The following is a 17,296-nucleotide window of genomic DNA, read 5'->3' on the forward strand; positions in this document are numbered from 1 at the left end:
CTGAGCCTGCGCGTCCGGAGCCTGTGTTCCGCAACGGGAGAGGCCACAACAGTGAGAGGCCCGCGGTAACGCAAAAAAAAAAAAAAAAAAAGCAAACTTCAGAGCAATAAAATTACTAGAGACAGACAGGGAAATTACATAAGGATAAAAGTGTCAGGCCCTCAAGAACACAAAGCAATCCCAAACGCGAATGCACCGAACAACAGACCTGCAAAATATGTGAAGCAAAAATTGAAAAAACTAAAAGGAGAAACAGACAAGTCCATGATTACACTCAAGAGACTTCAACTACCCACCCTCAACAACCCATACAACAACTAGACAGTAAACCAGCAAGGAGAGAAGAACTCAACACCATTAACTAACGAGATTTAATCACATTTCAGAACATTTCACCCAACAACAGCACCATACACTTTCTTTTCAAGAGCCCCAGGAATTCTTACCGATGCAGACCATATCCTCAGTCACAAACTGCACCAAATTTAGAATAACTGAAATCACACAAAGTGTGTTCTTTGATCACAAAGGAATCACACTAGATATTAGTAACAGGAAGATAATAGTAAATTTTCCAAACACACTTCTAAATAGTCCATGGGTCAAAGAGGATGTCTCAGAGAAAATCAAAATACCAGAATTTATTGGACACAGATAAGTCAGTACCAAGAGGGAAATTTACAGCACTAAACATTTATACTAAAAAGAAGTCTCTAATCAATAATCCAAGCTCTCACCTTAAGAAATGAGAGGAAGAGAAAAATAAACCTAATGTAAGCAAAGGAAGGAAAAAATAAAGAGCAGAAATTAATGAAGTTGAAAAAAAGAAAACGATAGAAAAAATAAGTAAAATAAAGATGGATCTTTGAAAAGATCAAACCTCTAGCAGGAACGACCAACAAATAGAAGTGAAGGCACAAACCACCAACACCTGAATGAAACAACATCAAAAGGGAAATACGGGACTACTACAAACAACTCTACACACATAAATACGGCAACTTACCTGAAACAAACCAATTGGTCATGGGGCACAAACTATCAAAACTCACCAAATAGGAAACAGGTCATTTGAATAGCTCAATAACTATTAAAGAAACTGAATTTTAAATTAAAACACCCTAAAAAGAAATCGCCACGTCCAGATGGTTTCACTGGAAAATAGCAAATATTTAAAGAAGTAACACCAACTTTACACAATGTCTTCCAGAAAGTAAAAGAGAAGGGAACATTTCCCTACGCATCTCGTGGGGCCAGGTAACAGGGGTAAAATCTGACCATCACTGCCACTCTATTCATGGAATTTAAAGTCTAATGAGAAGAGAAGCAGTTATAGTCAAGTGCAATCTGTGGTATGAGGGGAAACAGAGTCCTACGGGAGCCTGGCAGGAGCATCCCATTTTATCCTGGCTGGGGCTGAGATCAAGGAAGCCTTTAGAAATAGTCATTTCAGATGCTGACAAAGTCAGGAATAACGCCACTGAAGTAACGGAGATGTGTAAGTGCCAGAAGAAACAGCTAGAAGAGTCCAAAGTAACTGCCTGTGGGATGAGAGGCTGGGATAAGGGAGAATGAAGATGAGGGGTGAGGGCCACAGTATCTTATCATAAGCCTTTTACCACCAATTAACTTTTTAAACTATATGTAAATGTTACCATGATAAAATACAACCAAAGCCAAACTTCACAAAATAATGCAGAAGCACAACTTCCAGTCACAATCCATTTCTCCCTGCTCCTCTCACCTAAGTACAACTATAAACCTTGGAAATAAAGCAAGAGCCAACCACGGGAGAGCTCTGGAAGGTGGGAAGAAGGCAGCAGTGAGAAGAAGAGAGCTGGGCTGATCTGGGATGCAGAACTGGAGGAACACAGTGGCAGGACGTCTTACATGCCCCCACCGGACAAAAGGAAGGACACAGGCCCAGCATTGCCTAACTCCCAACCTAGCAAGAAAAGGCAGCCCAGGAAGGCCATTACTCCCCTGGCAGAACAAGAGTCCACCACCACCAGCAAGATAAGATTGACAAGTAGCCATGGGAATTGGCATCCTTCCCCACGGGCCTGAGACTCCCCTATCCCACCCAGGGACACGAGGGCATCCAGGTGGCACCAGGTAGGGTCCCTGCCACAGCAAGAGGTTAGAGGCCTCAGGAAGCCTCCGTGTCCCCATGAGCCTGAGGCACCCCTCTCTCAGCGGGCTGGGGGGCGGCCAGCAGCACCAACAAGTGCAACCCCGTGACTGAAGCAGCTAGCTCAGGAAATGGCTTCTCTCCATGGCCTCTCCTCTTCCCCAAGATGCCAGAGCAGCCAGGGGCACCAGAAAAAAGGATTTGGGCACAGAAAGCCTCCTGGCCACAGTGGTGCTGAGTCTCCTCTCCTACCAAGACACACCAGGAAAGTCAGGGGGCACATATGGAGGGGGCACGTCCACAGCCACTGCCCAGCCAACACAGCCTCACCATCCACATGGGATGACACAACCACCTCTCACCAAAAGACACTGGGCCTAGGGGAATCCCTTCTTTTCCTCAGCAGCGTAAGTAGAGACAAGTAAGAGCTCCAGTAGCACCACATAAACCACGCACACCAAAAATCACAACGCTGAGAATTAAACTGTCATTGGAACCACAGCCGACAAAGGTAGGCCAGGACCTATGTGCTAAATCTAAACAGGGTGATCATCTGCTAAAATAAAAGATATAAATAGGGCCCACATTCTCCTAATAGATGAAATATCCAGGAAACAATCAAAAACCATCCATCATACAAAGAACCAAAACACTGACAGTGGGAATTAGAAAAGACAATCAAGTGACACCAAAACTAAGATGAACTCAGATACTGGAATTATGTAACAAGCATTTCAAGCACCGAACATAAGTATGCTTCAACAAACAATTTCAAATTCTCTTGAAACAAAGAAATTATAAAACTTAAAAATACAATAGTAGAAACAAAACCCCACTGGATGGGATCTATAGTAGAGTGAAAATGACAGAGGACAGAATTAGGGAACTTGAGAACAAGTAAATAGAATTTACGCAGTCTGAACAACACAGAGAAAAGAAACTGGGAAATAAAAGAGCCTAAAGGAATTACGTACAACTAACAAAAGATCCAGCATTTGTATCACTGGAGTCCAGAAAGAAGAGGAGAAAGGGGTGGAAATGAAAGAGGACTTGAAGAAATAATGGCTAAAAACTCCCTAAATTTGGGGAAACAAAATACAACAGATTCAAGAAGCTCAGTGACTACCAAACAAGTTAAACCCAAAGAAATCATACCAACATACATCAAAACGTGAAAGCAGCCAGACATAAATGATGCGTTACCTACAGGGAACACCAATTGGAATGACAGTGGACTTCTAAGCAGAAACTATGAAGGCTGGAAGGAAGTGGAACAAGAGTTTCCAAGTACTAAGAAAAGAAGTGACCAGGAATTCTACATCCAATAAAACTATCTTTCAGGAATAAAGGAGAGATAAAGACCTTCTAAGACGAAATCTCAAGATGGGCTATAGGAAGTTCTTGAAATAGAAAGGAAATGAAAAAAGAGAATCCTGGAACATCAGGAAGGAAGAACAAAAAAGAGCAAAAATATGCGTACATACAATAACCTATCCTTATCATCACAAGTTTTATAAACCATATTTGATGATTTAAACAAAAAGTATAACACCATCTGATACTCAGGACATGATATTTAAATTGCAGGGGGGAAAAGGGAGGTAAAGGAACCAAAATGAAGTTTCCACAAATCACTCCACATAGTAAAATACTGATACCAATACACTATGGTGATAAGTCACATACATATACTGTAATACCCAGAGCAAACACTATATAAACTATACAAAGACCTACACCAAAAAACACTGTAGCGATATCAAAAGAGCGTTCAAGTAAAAGGAAAGTAAGAAGAGAAACAGAAGAATGAGAATCCAAAGAAACAGAAAACAGATTAATAAAGTGGCACACTTAAACTCTAATGTGTCGGGGACTTCCTTGCTTCCTTGGCGGTCCAGTGGTTAAGACTTTGCCTTCCAATGCGGGGGATATGGGCTCGATCTCTGGTCAGGAGCCAAGATCCCACATGCCTCAGGGCCAAAAAACCAAAACATAAAATAGAAGCAATATTGTAACAAATTCAATAGAGACTTTAAAAATGGTCCACATCAAAAAAAAAAAATCTTAATAAAAAACTCTAATGTATCAATAATTACCTGAAATGTAATGGCCTGAACCTACCAATCAAAAGACAGAGATTGACGGATTGAATAATGGAGAAACATGACCCAACAGAAACTCACTTCAAATTCAACAACTTAGATAGGTTGAATGCTAACACCATGCAAACATTTATCCACAAAAAGCAGATGTGGCTACACCAGTCTACTAAAGTAGACTCCAGAGTAAAAAGAATTTCCAGAGACAAAAAGAGAAATACTACCTGGCAATAAAAGCGTCCACCCTGAAGACACAGAGATCCTAAACGTGGATTTACCAAATGACTGAGCCTTGAAATACATAAGGCAAAAACTCACAGATGTGAGCTGTGATGGAAACCGACGGAAATAGGTGGCACGTTTTCAAATAATATCTCCTAAAATCAACCACTTAGAAGATTACCTATGCAATTACTCTTCCAGGTAATATCAGGGAAGAAAGGAAACGATACTTCACTTCAGGGCCAAACACTAAAAATGGGCACCTTACTAACTTCTCCTGTAACCCTCAACAATTCTGTGAGGAAACATACTGCCCCCCCCCCCCCACTTTACAGCAGAGGAAATTAGGGCCTATGGTTACCTAAGATCAAACAGCTAGCTAATACGGAAATGAACCAAGATTCAATCCAGCTCTGCAGCATCATAATATGTACTCTTTTGACTACATGTTACAGCCTCTCAAATAGCCCAAACCAAAAACTATTCTAAAACTGGAATCCTGAAGCAACTGGATATTGAAACCCGTGCTTTTTCACTCTATGTTCTAAAGACTGATTGCTTCTACAACTGCCCAGGAATAAAATTTTAACAACTCTAAAAAGCACTATCTCCCCTTCCTATAAGTTTCTTTTTCTAACCACTCTATCATTTGTAAGTGTAGTATTCTTCCCTTTGGGTAAGAAATAAGTTACGAACTAAAACCAACCAGGGTATGAGACTTCCATTTTAAATCAAAGGTCTGCACTGTTTAATTCTACCTCTTACTAAGTGTAACAATTTAACCTTTCTGAATCTCCGTTTCCCATTCTTAAGAGCAAAAATTCTTGTCAACACAAAGTACTTTGTATGTACACGTTCAAGTAAAACGTGCACTTAGTAAACAAACTGAAATGTCTTCACTTGCTCTTTACACTTGGGAAAGTGATTCCCAACAAGGTTTGTATTTCTAAAACTAACTGGAAGTTGTATCTGCCATCTTCGCGATTTCTCTGGTGACACAGTACGGGTCTCGGAAACTAACAACTTGCGTGATCGGTGCCGTGCGACCTGCGGTGCCAGTGCTACTTGAGGGAGCAGCCCCCCGAACCAGAGGCTCTTCCTCCTCTGCGCTCAGCCCGGCGCCCGGGCACCTCCCGGACCGTGGACGCCCTCCCCGGGTCAGGCGCACCCGCGGGGCTCCGGAGCCGGCCACCCTGGGCGGACCCCACCGGGCCGGGCGGGGAGGGCGCCTGGGCGGAACGGTGGGGCGGCACCGTCGTTACCTGCTGGACCGCTCGGCCCCCGGCCCGGGCCCCGCCGCGCTGAAGTAGGCCGCACGTTTGCAGCTGGCCGCGGCCGCCGCGCTGCGCACCGGGTACAGAGGGATCTGTTCCGCCATGTTCTGGCCGCCACCTTCCCGCCCCTCCCCGATCCCCCTCAGTTCGCCGCCTTTCCCCGCCTTCTCCTCTCAGCTCCGACCCCGCTGAGGCTCCGCCCGCGCGCCCTGCCCCTTCACCGTGCGTCGAGGCCTGATGGCGTCACCACGTGTCGGGGCCCGATGACAACGCCGTCAGCGACGGTGCGGTGCGGGAGGCGGAGGCACCCGAGGCCCCGCCCCCCGCGCGTCGGGGCCAGTGACGTCACCTGCGGCGAGGGCGCGAGCGGGAGGCGGTGGCGTTCGGAGGCCCGGCTCCTCGGGCGTCGGCCACCGGTGACGTCACCGCTCGGCGAGGGCAAGAGCGGCGGCCGAGGGGTACCGGGCTGGGCCGGGTGCGTGCGCGCATGCGCCGCTGGCCGGACTGTGCCGAGCGCGCCTGAGCCGCAGCGCTTTCTAGTAAGAAGTGCGGGTGTGACCCCGCCCGTGGGGACTTCCCTGAGAGCCCGGTGCGGGGCACCGAGGGCCTTGCCGCCCACCCCTGGTACCCCATCGCACCGGAGCCCGACCCACCTCCTTAGCGCAGTGCGCAACCTGGACGCCGCGCGGGGCTGACCGGCCTTCCCTCCTCCGTCCGGCGGCGCCCCTGCTCACGCGGTCCCTGCAGGTCCCCCCTGTGGTGAATGAAGCTGGTGGCCAGTGCCTGTTGCTACAATAGCATGTGGGCCTTGAGTGTCCGGCTAGATCACCACTCTCAACAGCTGACAACGCTGAAGGATATACTTTATTGTCCTATAGGCTGTTAGCCAGTTTTGTGTATAACCCAGCAGTCTTACCCTAACATTCCTATGTTAAATCGCCTCTAAATACCTCGGCCCTGCAATACTCTTTGAGCTGATCTCAATATCTGACGCACTGTATCTTCCCTCTTAATAAGTTGAATAAAATTTTTGGCCCATCTTTATTATGTATCTTCACGAGAGTTGTTTTACCTCTCGAAAATTATACTTTAGCAAAAAGGCAAATTTTCAAATATTGTAAAAGAGCTTCCTTATGTATTTTTAAAAACGGATGACTGGGTATCGAATCATGGAATTTAAATGCCATTCAATACATTTGAAAGAGTGATGTCACAGTTCTGTTTTTTAAATGTAAATACTAAATGCCAAAAATGCATCAGTTGTAACTATTTACACTTATAATTAAAACTTTGAACTATCAGTACAAAATGTGTGAAGGAATACATACTTCTACAAAATTCTTGGGAGTCAATGAACAAAAAAGAAGTTCAAAGACTGCTATCGTAATGCAGTTTTTTTTTAAAAAAACTACCATAAAATATGAATCTTGTAAAAATCTGCCTTTAAATATATCTTTTATAAGCCAATTTTAGCACTTATGATTTCTTCCTGATACTTTCTTTGCTTTGCTCTCATGGAACTCTCCCTCTAGAGAAATGCATTCTTTCTCTCTACAGGTTACCTAGGGGATGGAAGATGGGAAGTTAAACAAAATTAATCTTCACTCCCACCCCCTCTAACATATATCTGGATTCGGAAGATCCCAACGTGGACCAAAACACAAGATTTCCAACATCATGTTTCATTCCTTGAATAGAAATATATTTTAAAGAGGAAATATTAAGTACCCTCCAGATTTATGATGCCTTGATTTCTTATAAAGGAGAAAAATGTAACTCCAACAGAATAAGGTTTTTATTCAATTCACCACACAATGCTCTCACATTAATTATAGCTAGTTCATAATTTTAAATGAATGTATTTTTGTGCAGTCATTTATTCTAGCTTCTCATATTCTGAAGGAAGAATTTAAGTCAACCACAAAAATGTGTGTGTGAGCATGTGTGTGTGCATGTGTGTGAGTGGGTGCATGTACATGTGGTATTTATTCCGCACCTGCAACTTCAGCCATACCTTAGAAAACCGATAACTTGAAAAAGAACTCCTGGCTGTTTAGGATCCAGCTGAAGTACATTTAGATCAATGTATTTAGAGGGTCCATAGTTTCCTTTAAACCACTCATTCAATTACTGCTTTGTAATGAACGATAGGTGTTTCAACTATTCTATCAAAATGGGAAAAAATGCAATTAATAGCTTCTCATGGAGAGTTTCAAAGGGTTAGCTAAAGAATAAATAAACTGGAAACAAGCTTTACTCTGTGGAGTCTCGTTACAGTTGGTTGGGATTTGGAATCAATAAGGCTGTTCAGTATCAACAGCTTTGTGGCTGACAAGGTCTTTCTACATTTCATTTTAATGCTTGAGAATCTTTCTAGGCACAATACCATAGTCTCAATAATGATAAGAAGTGGAACAACCCAATCAAAAAAATAGGCAGAAGATCTAAATAGACATTTCTCCAAAGAAGACATACAGATGGCCAAAAGTCACATCGAAAGATGCTCAAAATTGCTAATTATTAGAGAAATGCAAATCAAAACTACAATGAGATACCACCTCACAGGGGTCAGAATGGCCGTCATTAAAAAGTCTACAAAAGACAAATGCTGAAGAGGGTGTGGAGAAAAGGGAACTCTCCTACATTGTTGGTGGGAACGTAATTGTTCAGCCACTATGGAGAACGGTATGGAGGTTCCTTAAAAAACTAGAAATAGAGCTACCGTATGATCCTGCAATCACACTCCTGGGCGTATATCTGGAGAAAACCATAATTTGGAAAGATATATACACCCCAATGTTCATTACAGCATTATTTACAATAGCCAAGACATGGAAGCAACCTAAATGTCCATTGACAGATGAATGGATAAAGATGTGGTATATATATATATATATATATATATATATATATATATATATATACACACACACACACAATAGAATATTACTCAGCCATAAAAAGGAATAAAATAGTGCCATTGGCAGCAACATGGATGGACCTAGAGATTATCATACTAAGTGAAGTAAGCCAGACAAAGACAAACATCATATGATATTGCTTATATGTGGAATCTAAAAAAAACATACAAATGAATTTATTTCCAAAACAGAAAGAGAGTCACAGACATAGAAAACAAACTTATGATCACCAAAGGGGAAAGGGGAAAGGGGGGGAGAGATAAATTAGGAGGTTGGGATTAACATATACATACTACTATACTGTATATAAAATAGATAACTAACAAGGACCTACTGTAGAGCACAGGGGACTATACTCAATATACATAAAACTGTACTACTGGGCTGTACACCTGAAACTAACATGATGTTGTAAATCAACTATACTTCAGTAACAGATAATAGTAATAATGACAGAAGTAGAAAGTCTAAAAGTGGCTCTAGAGGAAGTTTATTCTTTTGCTGAAGTTTCATTTTTGTCTCTACCACTTCAAGCAGGTGAAGCTAATCACTTCAAAATTCTTAAAATGAAATTGTTCATACTGAGTATATTCATTGCAAACTGTGGAAGCCTGCAAGATACTGTATAGGATGTTCTCAATAATGACGTAAAATTCTCTTGAAAATTCAGAAGAGAGGGTATAATACCAGGTACCACCATATTATAATTTTATGTTCAGAAAATTCTGTATGGAGAATTCTGTATATAACACTTTATATACAGAATATATACACGGAATAATGTATATGATGTGTATAAAGTATCTTATTTTGGAAAAATGGAAATCAGTCTGCTCATTTTGTAGAAGTAGTGTTTCCATTAAGAGTATCATATAAAATGAAATTACTGTATATTTACATATACACACGTATCTGTGGAGGAAGAGATTAAAGTGTACGTACCTTTCAGATTTTTCTTAGACTAGCGGGAGAAGAAAAGGCTGGTAGTGGATTCTGTAACTCTACCTTACAGCAGAGGAGCTACAGTAGATGTTGCCAGGTCTCTCCATCTGTGCAAGATTTGGAGGAAGAAATGGCCTGCCTCTCACCACTGAAGTAAAGGAAACCCAAGCTCTACCTGCCCCTGGCTGCCAGGGTTTCTAACCTCAGCCCAGCCTTCGGGTTTAGGGACAACTGGCAGTGTTCATAAAGGCGCGTGTCCGAGGGTGGTGGTGCTAGGTAGGACCCCGCAGTGTTTGCCTGCGTCTGGTGTATCACACTTAGCACCAACGCTCAAGGAGGCCATTCCACATTGTTGCAAATGGCAGGCTTTCCTTCTTTTTGAAGGTTGAGTTAGATTATGTTTTCTTTATCCATTCACCATCGATGGACACTTAGGTGCCCCTGCCCCGGCCCCATCATACCGCACCATTAATAACTCCCAGCCCCAAACAGAAAACAAGCAACAAACCAAGACATCAGACACGTGGCGGGGGCAGAGTGTGGGCACCTTCCTCTCCCCGCAAGCTCACAACTTCCGCCCCATCCAGCACAGGACGACTCACCCCTGACCACCTCCTCCGATTGACAAACGCAGGGACCTGAACGCTCCCAGGGCGGGGGGCGGCGTCCTTACCTTGTCCGCGTAACCTTGGGGCATTTGGTGATGTACCCCCATCTCCCAGGAGCCCGGGAAAGTGTCAGACAGAAGAGCGCTCCTTCGGGGTATTTGCGCCCTGTGTTGTCAGCGGCCACCTCTCCAGGCCCAGAGTCAACGGATGAGGTGAGGCCAGCGGCGCAGGAATCTTGTGTCCACGGGGCTGGGGGGCGGTGGCAGGGGGGAGCAGGAAGGGGAGACCTTTGCCTTTGCTGCCCCTGATTGGGCTGCACATCACAAGAGGGCTTAGTTATTTTAATAATGGCAATTCGGGAGATGCAGATTCAGGGTAACCCGGAGAGTGTTTCAAGGAAGAGGAAAAATCATGGGCTTGTGAAGGACAAGAAGCCACGAGGTTGTTACCAGCCGCCTGGAGAGAATTGTGCCTGACCCTGACTTGACTCAGGAAATATTTGGCCTTAAGGAATCATGAGTTGTTTTAGGGTAGGGGGTCCAATAATACACCCCGTTTCCGGCAGGGGTTCTGGATGACTTCATCAGGTCAACAAGTCAGATCCCCTCGGCTGGGACATGCACAAGTCACCCTCCATGACCTCCCAGTTCCTTTCTAGACACTCTCTGAGGGACACCAACTCTGTTTTGATTTTCCTTTCACCACCATCTGTGGTGCTTTGAGGATGACCGGGAAAATGTGGAGCCGTATCAAAGATAAAGAAGTCTGGAGAGAGACAGAGAGAGACCACCGTTTGGGTGAAATTCCCAAGGAACTGCCCCCCGTGGGAAGATAGTCCGAAGCACACAGGGCAGCGGAGGCCCGGCGCCCAGCCCAGGCTCACCCTTCACGTGCAAACTCACCGGTAACACAGACACGCCTGAACTCCCCGGCTGAACCCTGCTGTCAGGCTCTGACTGTTCATGTTTAGAAAATATTTTAAATTATTGAAACTCCAAGAAGCGCTTGAACTCCATTCATTGTCATTGAAAAGGTACATAGTTGAGACACCTTTTGGCTTTTTTCGTGAACTGCTTTCTTGAAAACCGAGTCTCTGGGTTTCCACGAGGAGGCTAGCGCTCCTCAGATGGTGCTCCCGGCGCCCCCCTTCCACCGCCCAGCTCTCCCCCGCCTTACCACCACCCCCAGCCCCCATCAGCGGCCGGCCACTGGCCTGCAGTCCAGAGAGATCCTTACGTAAACTATTTCACATTATAAGCGTGAATCACAAACAATTCATCCACAGACTCGATCGTACCCCGTGAATTGCGCCAGGCGCTGTTCTAGGCCGGGGACAGAGTCAGCAGCTGCAGGCGGGAGTTGAAGGGCAGGGGCCGGAAAAGCTCCTGGCCCTCCCGCAGCCCTCGTGCTTCCCGTCTCTGCTGAAATCGCCTCAAGTTGCCCCTCAAACGCCAGCACCACCCACAATATCCCATGCTATGAACAGAACGTCTGTGTCCCCCGAAAATGCACACCTTGAAACCTAACCTCCAGGGGGATGCTGTTAGAGGCGGGGCCTTTGGGAGACGCTTGGGTCTTGAGGGTGGAATCCCTGCCCCAATGGGACTTGTGCCCTCGTAAGAGACCGCATAGCGCTCCCTTGACCCCCCGCCGTGTGAGGACACTGCGAGAAGACGTCGTCTGTGAGCCAAGACGAGGGTCCTCCCCTCCCCAGACGCAGGATCCGCGGGGCCCACATGTTGGACTTGCAGCCCCCGGCACGGTGAGAACCCAGCGTCTCTAATGATGGGCCCCCAGCTGTAGATTCTGTTCCAGCAGCCGCGCTGCCCGAGGCGCCTTGGGGGACCCTCTCAGTGAGACAGCTCTTCCCCTCTGATCTCCCATAGCACCTGTGGGGCTTCCCTTGTCCATAGCACAGTCAAATCTGTATTTTGCTGTTTGTACAGTTGGCTTATTCATTCCGTGCAGAAAGAAACTATATCTTATCTGTTTCCTCTAGTGACCACCAGAGTCTCACCCAGCCTAAGTGGCTGATAAATATTTGTTGTATACATTGTGAAGCGTTTATCTCTCTTCCTCCTGATCGTGGACAGCATTGATCATCGGCACAGGGCAGAAATACTGCTCTCTGTGTTCTGTTTATACCGTTACTGTTTGCATGAATGCTAACTTTATTCCCATTAATTTCCTATGTTAGTTTTTATCGATAATATGTTTTCCTATATTATATGTGGAGTATTTCTGATTTTATTTTAATAGTCAAATAGAATAAATCAAATGCTGAAACCCTTTTTCCTTTGGGGTTTTCAGACGTCTAGACTTACCAAGTTGTTATAACTGAGAGTTTTCAGATGTGCTTGATACACTTGTAAAAATCAGAACAGGTCTTAGAATTAATATCCCAGGGCCCAGGCCCCAGGAGTGGTCGACCGGGCGACACCGCGGCCTGATGACCAGCAGAAGCACAGCCTATCTGGAAAGACTTCACAAATCCCCTCAAAGACGCATTCCAGTGTTCAGCCACCCTCAGTGCCAGGGACGTCTTACATTTAAACAGAGCCCTCCGTCCAACGAGTGTCTTGGGCTCCCGTTAGGATGGAGAATGGCTGGAGGGTGGATGTCCCGCAGTGATCTACAAACACTCCCTCCATCCCTCCCCCTGCTGCCCCCGCTGACCTCTCCTCTCTAGAAGAAGCTCCAGAAACTTTAACTTTTCCAACAACTTTAAGTTTGTTTTGTGAAAGCACACTCTACAGATGTTTATTATTATTTTCACATTTGTTATTTTTTATTAATAACTCTCCACTCTTTCTACTGAAAATTTTTGGCAAAACTTTTTGGCTGTGGAAACTTAACACCCATCAGAGAATATGACAAATTTATTTTCAGATGTATTTTAAGGCGTGGTGATGCCTTTATTAAATTCTAGGAGCGAATATAGCTTACCGTCCAAGAGTTGATGTTTGGGAGGAAGCCATATGGGTTTTAATCTCTTCTCTCACACTTACCTGCTTGTGAACTTGAGCCAGTTTTAAACTCCGAGTATCAACTTCCTTACTTGAAGGGCGGGAATAATAATAATAGTACCAACTTCAGAAGATTTGTGTGAGAATGAAGTGTGAGAACGCGTACAGAGCACTTAGCACGGGGCTGGACCCAGCAGCCCACGTGTGATTACCCTGCTGAATCCTCTCTTAGCACCACCTGCCCTTCGTTTCCTGGCTCAGATATTTGTGGGCCAAGTATCTGCCCCTTACAGGAGAGCTTGCAGGACAGGACATCAGACTGGCACCGTCATCGCTGGATGACGCTACTTCCCCAAGACCCTAGAATTACACTGTCACCCACTGTCATTCGAGAACCTCTCCTCTCTCCTCTTTATAGAAAGTTGCTAGAACATTCCATTACTTAGAGTTCACTAATGCTCCTCACTCTGAAAGGAGGGAAGCAGAGCTCCCTCCCTAAAAAAAAAGTCTCGAAATAAAAGATCCTTATTAAAGAATATTAATACTCATGAATTAAGAAAAGCAAAAGGAGAAATTGCCTGGAATAAATTCAGATCACCCTTTGATTCTGTCCACTGAGACGTGTAAATGACAGCGCCATTAAACAGAGGTGGCATGGACCGGAATAGAGGCTCTGACCCCCATCCAGGTGAGCTTTGCCCCATCGGCCGCCAGCCTCCTACGGATGCTCACCTGGTCTCAGTCAAAACCTGGATAATTGTGGAGTATGGATTGGCACCCAGATGATCTTTCAGCGTAATACAGAAACATAATATCGTGTGTTAACAGCACTTTCCTTCCCAAGAGAAAATAAATGATGGTGTGAAAAGATCTAGATGCACAAAATAAAACTACAGGCACTGGGAAGGTAGGTTTAATAGCTTTTGTTGCAAGAGACCACATTGTTTTGACGTGACTGCCCATATAATTAAAATGCAAGGCATGCACATTATAATGTGTGTTGGCAAGCACCAACTCAAATACCTGTGGCCAGAACAACTACCATCATTTAATATATTTATGGTTGATGGACATAGATGCAGTTTCCTTTTCAATATCTGAGCTCCAGTATTTCGCCCTTAAAGGGTAGAAGGATATTCGAAGAACCTATCAGACCACCGCACTCTGATTTTATTTTGTTTATTCCCTGGCCAGCCCTGCGGGAGCCACACAGGCATGCTTTCAGTCTCTCTGGGACAGTCACCTCATCATGGAAACCTATGAACAATGACCTTCACGGTGATCGCAGAACCTCAGGGGTCCCTGTGCCACGAAGATCCCACAGAAACTATCAGCACCGGTACAGCCAGGCAGTGGCCCACGTTCCCAAACCTAGAGTCAGCCGGCAAGATACAAAAGTCCAGGGCCAGCACGATACCTTGCTGTCTTTTTTTTTTTTTTACATCCTTATTGGAGTATAATTGCTTTACAACGGTGTGCTGGTTTCTGCTGTATAACAAAGTGAATCAGCTGTATGTATACGTATAACCCCATATCCCCTCCCTCTAGCGTCACCCTCCCACCCTCCCTATCCCACCCCTCTAGGTGGTCACAAAGCACCGAGCTGATCTCCCTGTGCTATGCGGCTGCTGCTGTCTGTCTGCATAGATGGAATATATGTACATCGAGAAAGACTGGGAGGAGATACACGAAAATGTTAGCAAAACGCGTCAGCAGTAGTGGGGTTTGCGGTGGATTTCACATTTCAAATATATTTACTTATATTTGCCACATTTTCTACAATGAACCGGAATAACAGAGAAATTGGAAGGAAAAAGACTTTTAAAAGAGAAATTTCATTGCAGAGAAATTTTTCTTCTAAATTTCATTGTTAAGAATAAAATGGGGGCTTCCATGGTGGCACAGTGGTTGAGAGTCCGCCTGCCGATGCAGGGGACGCCAGTTCGTGCCCCGGTCCAGGAAGATCCGACAGGCCGCAGAGCGGCTGGGCCTGTGAGCCATGGCCACTGAGCCTGCGAGTCCGGAGCCTGTGCTCCGCAACGGGAGAGTCCACAGCATTGCGAGGCCCACGTACCGCAAAAAAAAAAAAAAAAAAAGAATAAAATGGAAAATGCAGGAACCCTTGGAGGAGATGTACTTACTGTAAAGAGACCACAGAGCGAGGAGGAACAGGTGGGGGAAGGGGCCGCAGGGCGGGCACAGGCCCTCACCCACCAAGTGTTTCGGGACAGAGCGGAGATACAGGTTCACAGAAAACGGTGTTTGCCTGAGACAAAAATGTAGGCCTTTGTCAAACCTGTGGCCAAGATGGAATTTGGACCACGTGGAAACACGGATTTGTCCTCTGTCCACTCATTCTGCTTCACGTGGTTCCCTGCACAGAATTAAATGTGTGACAGTTAATAATCAAGTAACGATGAGACCAGGGTCTGGTAACCTTGCTCAGGTTGACCTGATGAAAATACGAGTGTTGGCCTCGTGCTAGGATGTCAGTGACCACCGTTCAGGAATATAAAAAGTGCGCGTGTCAGCATCCTGGCGACTCAGGCGTCTGCAGATTCACAGGGGAATCTGGGATCAGTAAAGTGAGGATTACTTCCATGTCCTTAAGTCCTTAGAGCCTTCCGTGTTAGTAGCAGAGGAACTCACCCTCTTACGCATCTCATTTTGTGGCTCCTTAAAATAAGTTTTTAATAACTAAGTAAGCGGAGGTGTGAAGTGAGGGGGGCGGTGATCAACGGTCACTGAAATGACAAGCGTTTGCCCCAGACCCTGGGGCCTGGCAAGGGCTGGCCACATCGACGTATCTGCACGTGCTCCTCGCGTTTGTTCCCAGACCAGTACTGTCAGAAGAGGGGCACTCGGGGACACCCCGTCTCTCCCACAGCCCACCCGGGACCCCGCTCCCCGACGTGGAGGTCAGCGTCAGGACCAGAGAAACTCCTGGCCATGCAGCTCATCTTTCTCAATTGTTCTAAGTCCCGGTTTTCTTCTTCAGGGGTCTTTACTAGCAGGTGATGGACCTGCGGGATCAGAAAGAAAGAACACGAGAGAGAGTCAAGAGGTATGATTTTGATAGAAAAGTTGGATTATATCAAAGTAAAAACTTCTGTGTTACAAAGGACACTATCAAGAAAGAACAGCCCTCTCCCCGTGGTGTTTTTTATTTGTTTTTGCGGTACGTGGGCCTCTCACCGTTGTGGCCTCTCCCGTTGCGGAGCACAGGCTCCGGACGCGCAGGCTCAGCGGCCATGGCTCACGGGCCCAGCCGCTCCGCGGCATGTGGGATCTTCCCGGACCGGGGCACGAACCCGAGTCCCCTGCATCGGCAGGCGGACTCAACCACTGCGCCACCAGGGAAGCCCTCCCCGTGGTGTTTTGAGGGCGTTTCCTTGTGTAGCTTTTCCAGTGATCGTTCTGGGTATCACTTCATACGTAGGTGACCATCGCAGCCCACGTAGCCTTTCACCGGCTCAGTCGAAGAGTAGACCCCTTGCCGCTGTCCCTAACATCCGCCGGGGCAGCCGTGGGGACTCCAGCTCCCGTGGTCGCCGCTGGCACGTGGAAGTGTCCATAAGAGTCTGGCGCCTCGCGGGCGCTGCAGGTGGGTGGGCTCCAGGCCCTGACCCTGTAACGGTTTCTGGCTGGGAAGGAGGGGGGCCTTGCCCCCCACCGCACATGCTCTGAGGCCACCCTGGGGTGCTGTGACAGCCTCGAGACAGTGGGCATCCGGGTCCCCACTCGCCCTTTGCTGACATGGTTGGGGGGCTGGAGTACGTTGTCCTGCCAGGTGCCCCTTCCTGGTACTCGTCTGGAGGGAGCAGCTCCTTTTGGCACTTTTAGTCTCTGCCCGTTGGTGCTTCTGGGTGGCGGACAATTTAGCCCTGAGTCTGGGGAAACCCAAGGCAGCCAGCAGCTCGCTGCCCCTCCAGGCTGAGGCCCCGGCCCCTCTGCCCTCTTCCCCCTTTCAGTCTCCCCTGTTTGCTTTACGTGTAACGTCCATGGTTTTTGTTGTCCTTAGCAAGAGGGAACAGGAAAAGCACGTCTACTCCTCCTCCCAGAAACACAAGTGCAATTATGTGGTCTAATGTCCTCTCACCTGTAGCTTGACATTTTTGTCTCTTTCATCTTCT

At 46.2% G+C, this 17,296-nt stretch overlaps 2 protein-coding genes across 6 annotated transcripts in view; both read right to left on the minus strand.

Annotated features, from left to right (window-relative positions):
- Positions 1-5,902, minus strand: part of ATP9B (ATPase phospholipid transporting 9B (putative)) — a 217,405-nt gene extending 211,503 nt beyond the window's left edge. For 2 of the 5 annotated variants that reach the window (XR_010932969.1, XM_067698794.1), the window contains exon 1: positions 5,715-5,902. Coding sequence is in view for 4 of the 5 variants with exons in the window: in XM_067698794.1 (XP_067554895.1) it covers positions 5,715-5,830 (116 nt within the window). In the remaining variant the exon portion in view is untranslated. The remainder of the gene's footprint in view (positions 1-5,714) is intronic. The other 3 variants (XM_067698791.1, XM_067698793.1, XM_067698792.1) reach the window with 3 other exon arrangements.
- A 9,400-nt stretch (positions 5,903-15,302) lies between these two features.
- Positions 15,303-17,296, minus strand: part of SALL3 (spalt like transcription factor 3) — a 43,246-nt gene continuing 41,252 nt past the window's right edge. Inside the window, exon 4 of the mRNA XM_067698796.1 lies at positions 15,303-16,186. Coding sequence (XP_067554897.1) covers positions 16,010-16,186 — 177 coding nt within the window. The 3' untranslated portion in view covers positions 15,303-16,009. The remainder of the gene's footprint in view (positions 16,187-17,296) is intronic.

This window comes from Pseudorca crassidens, chromosome 12, assembly GCF_039906515.1.
Source record: "Pseudorca crassidens isolate mPseCra1 chromosome 12, mPseCra1.hap1, whole genome shotgun sequence".
In the NCBI taxonomy this organism is placed as follows: Eukaryota; Metazoa; Chordata; class Mammalia; order Artiodactyla; family Delphinidae; genus Pseudorca; species Pseudorca crassidens.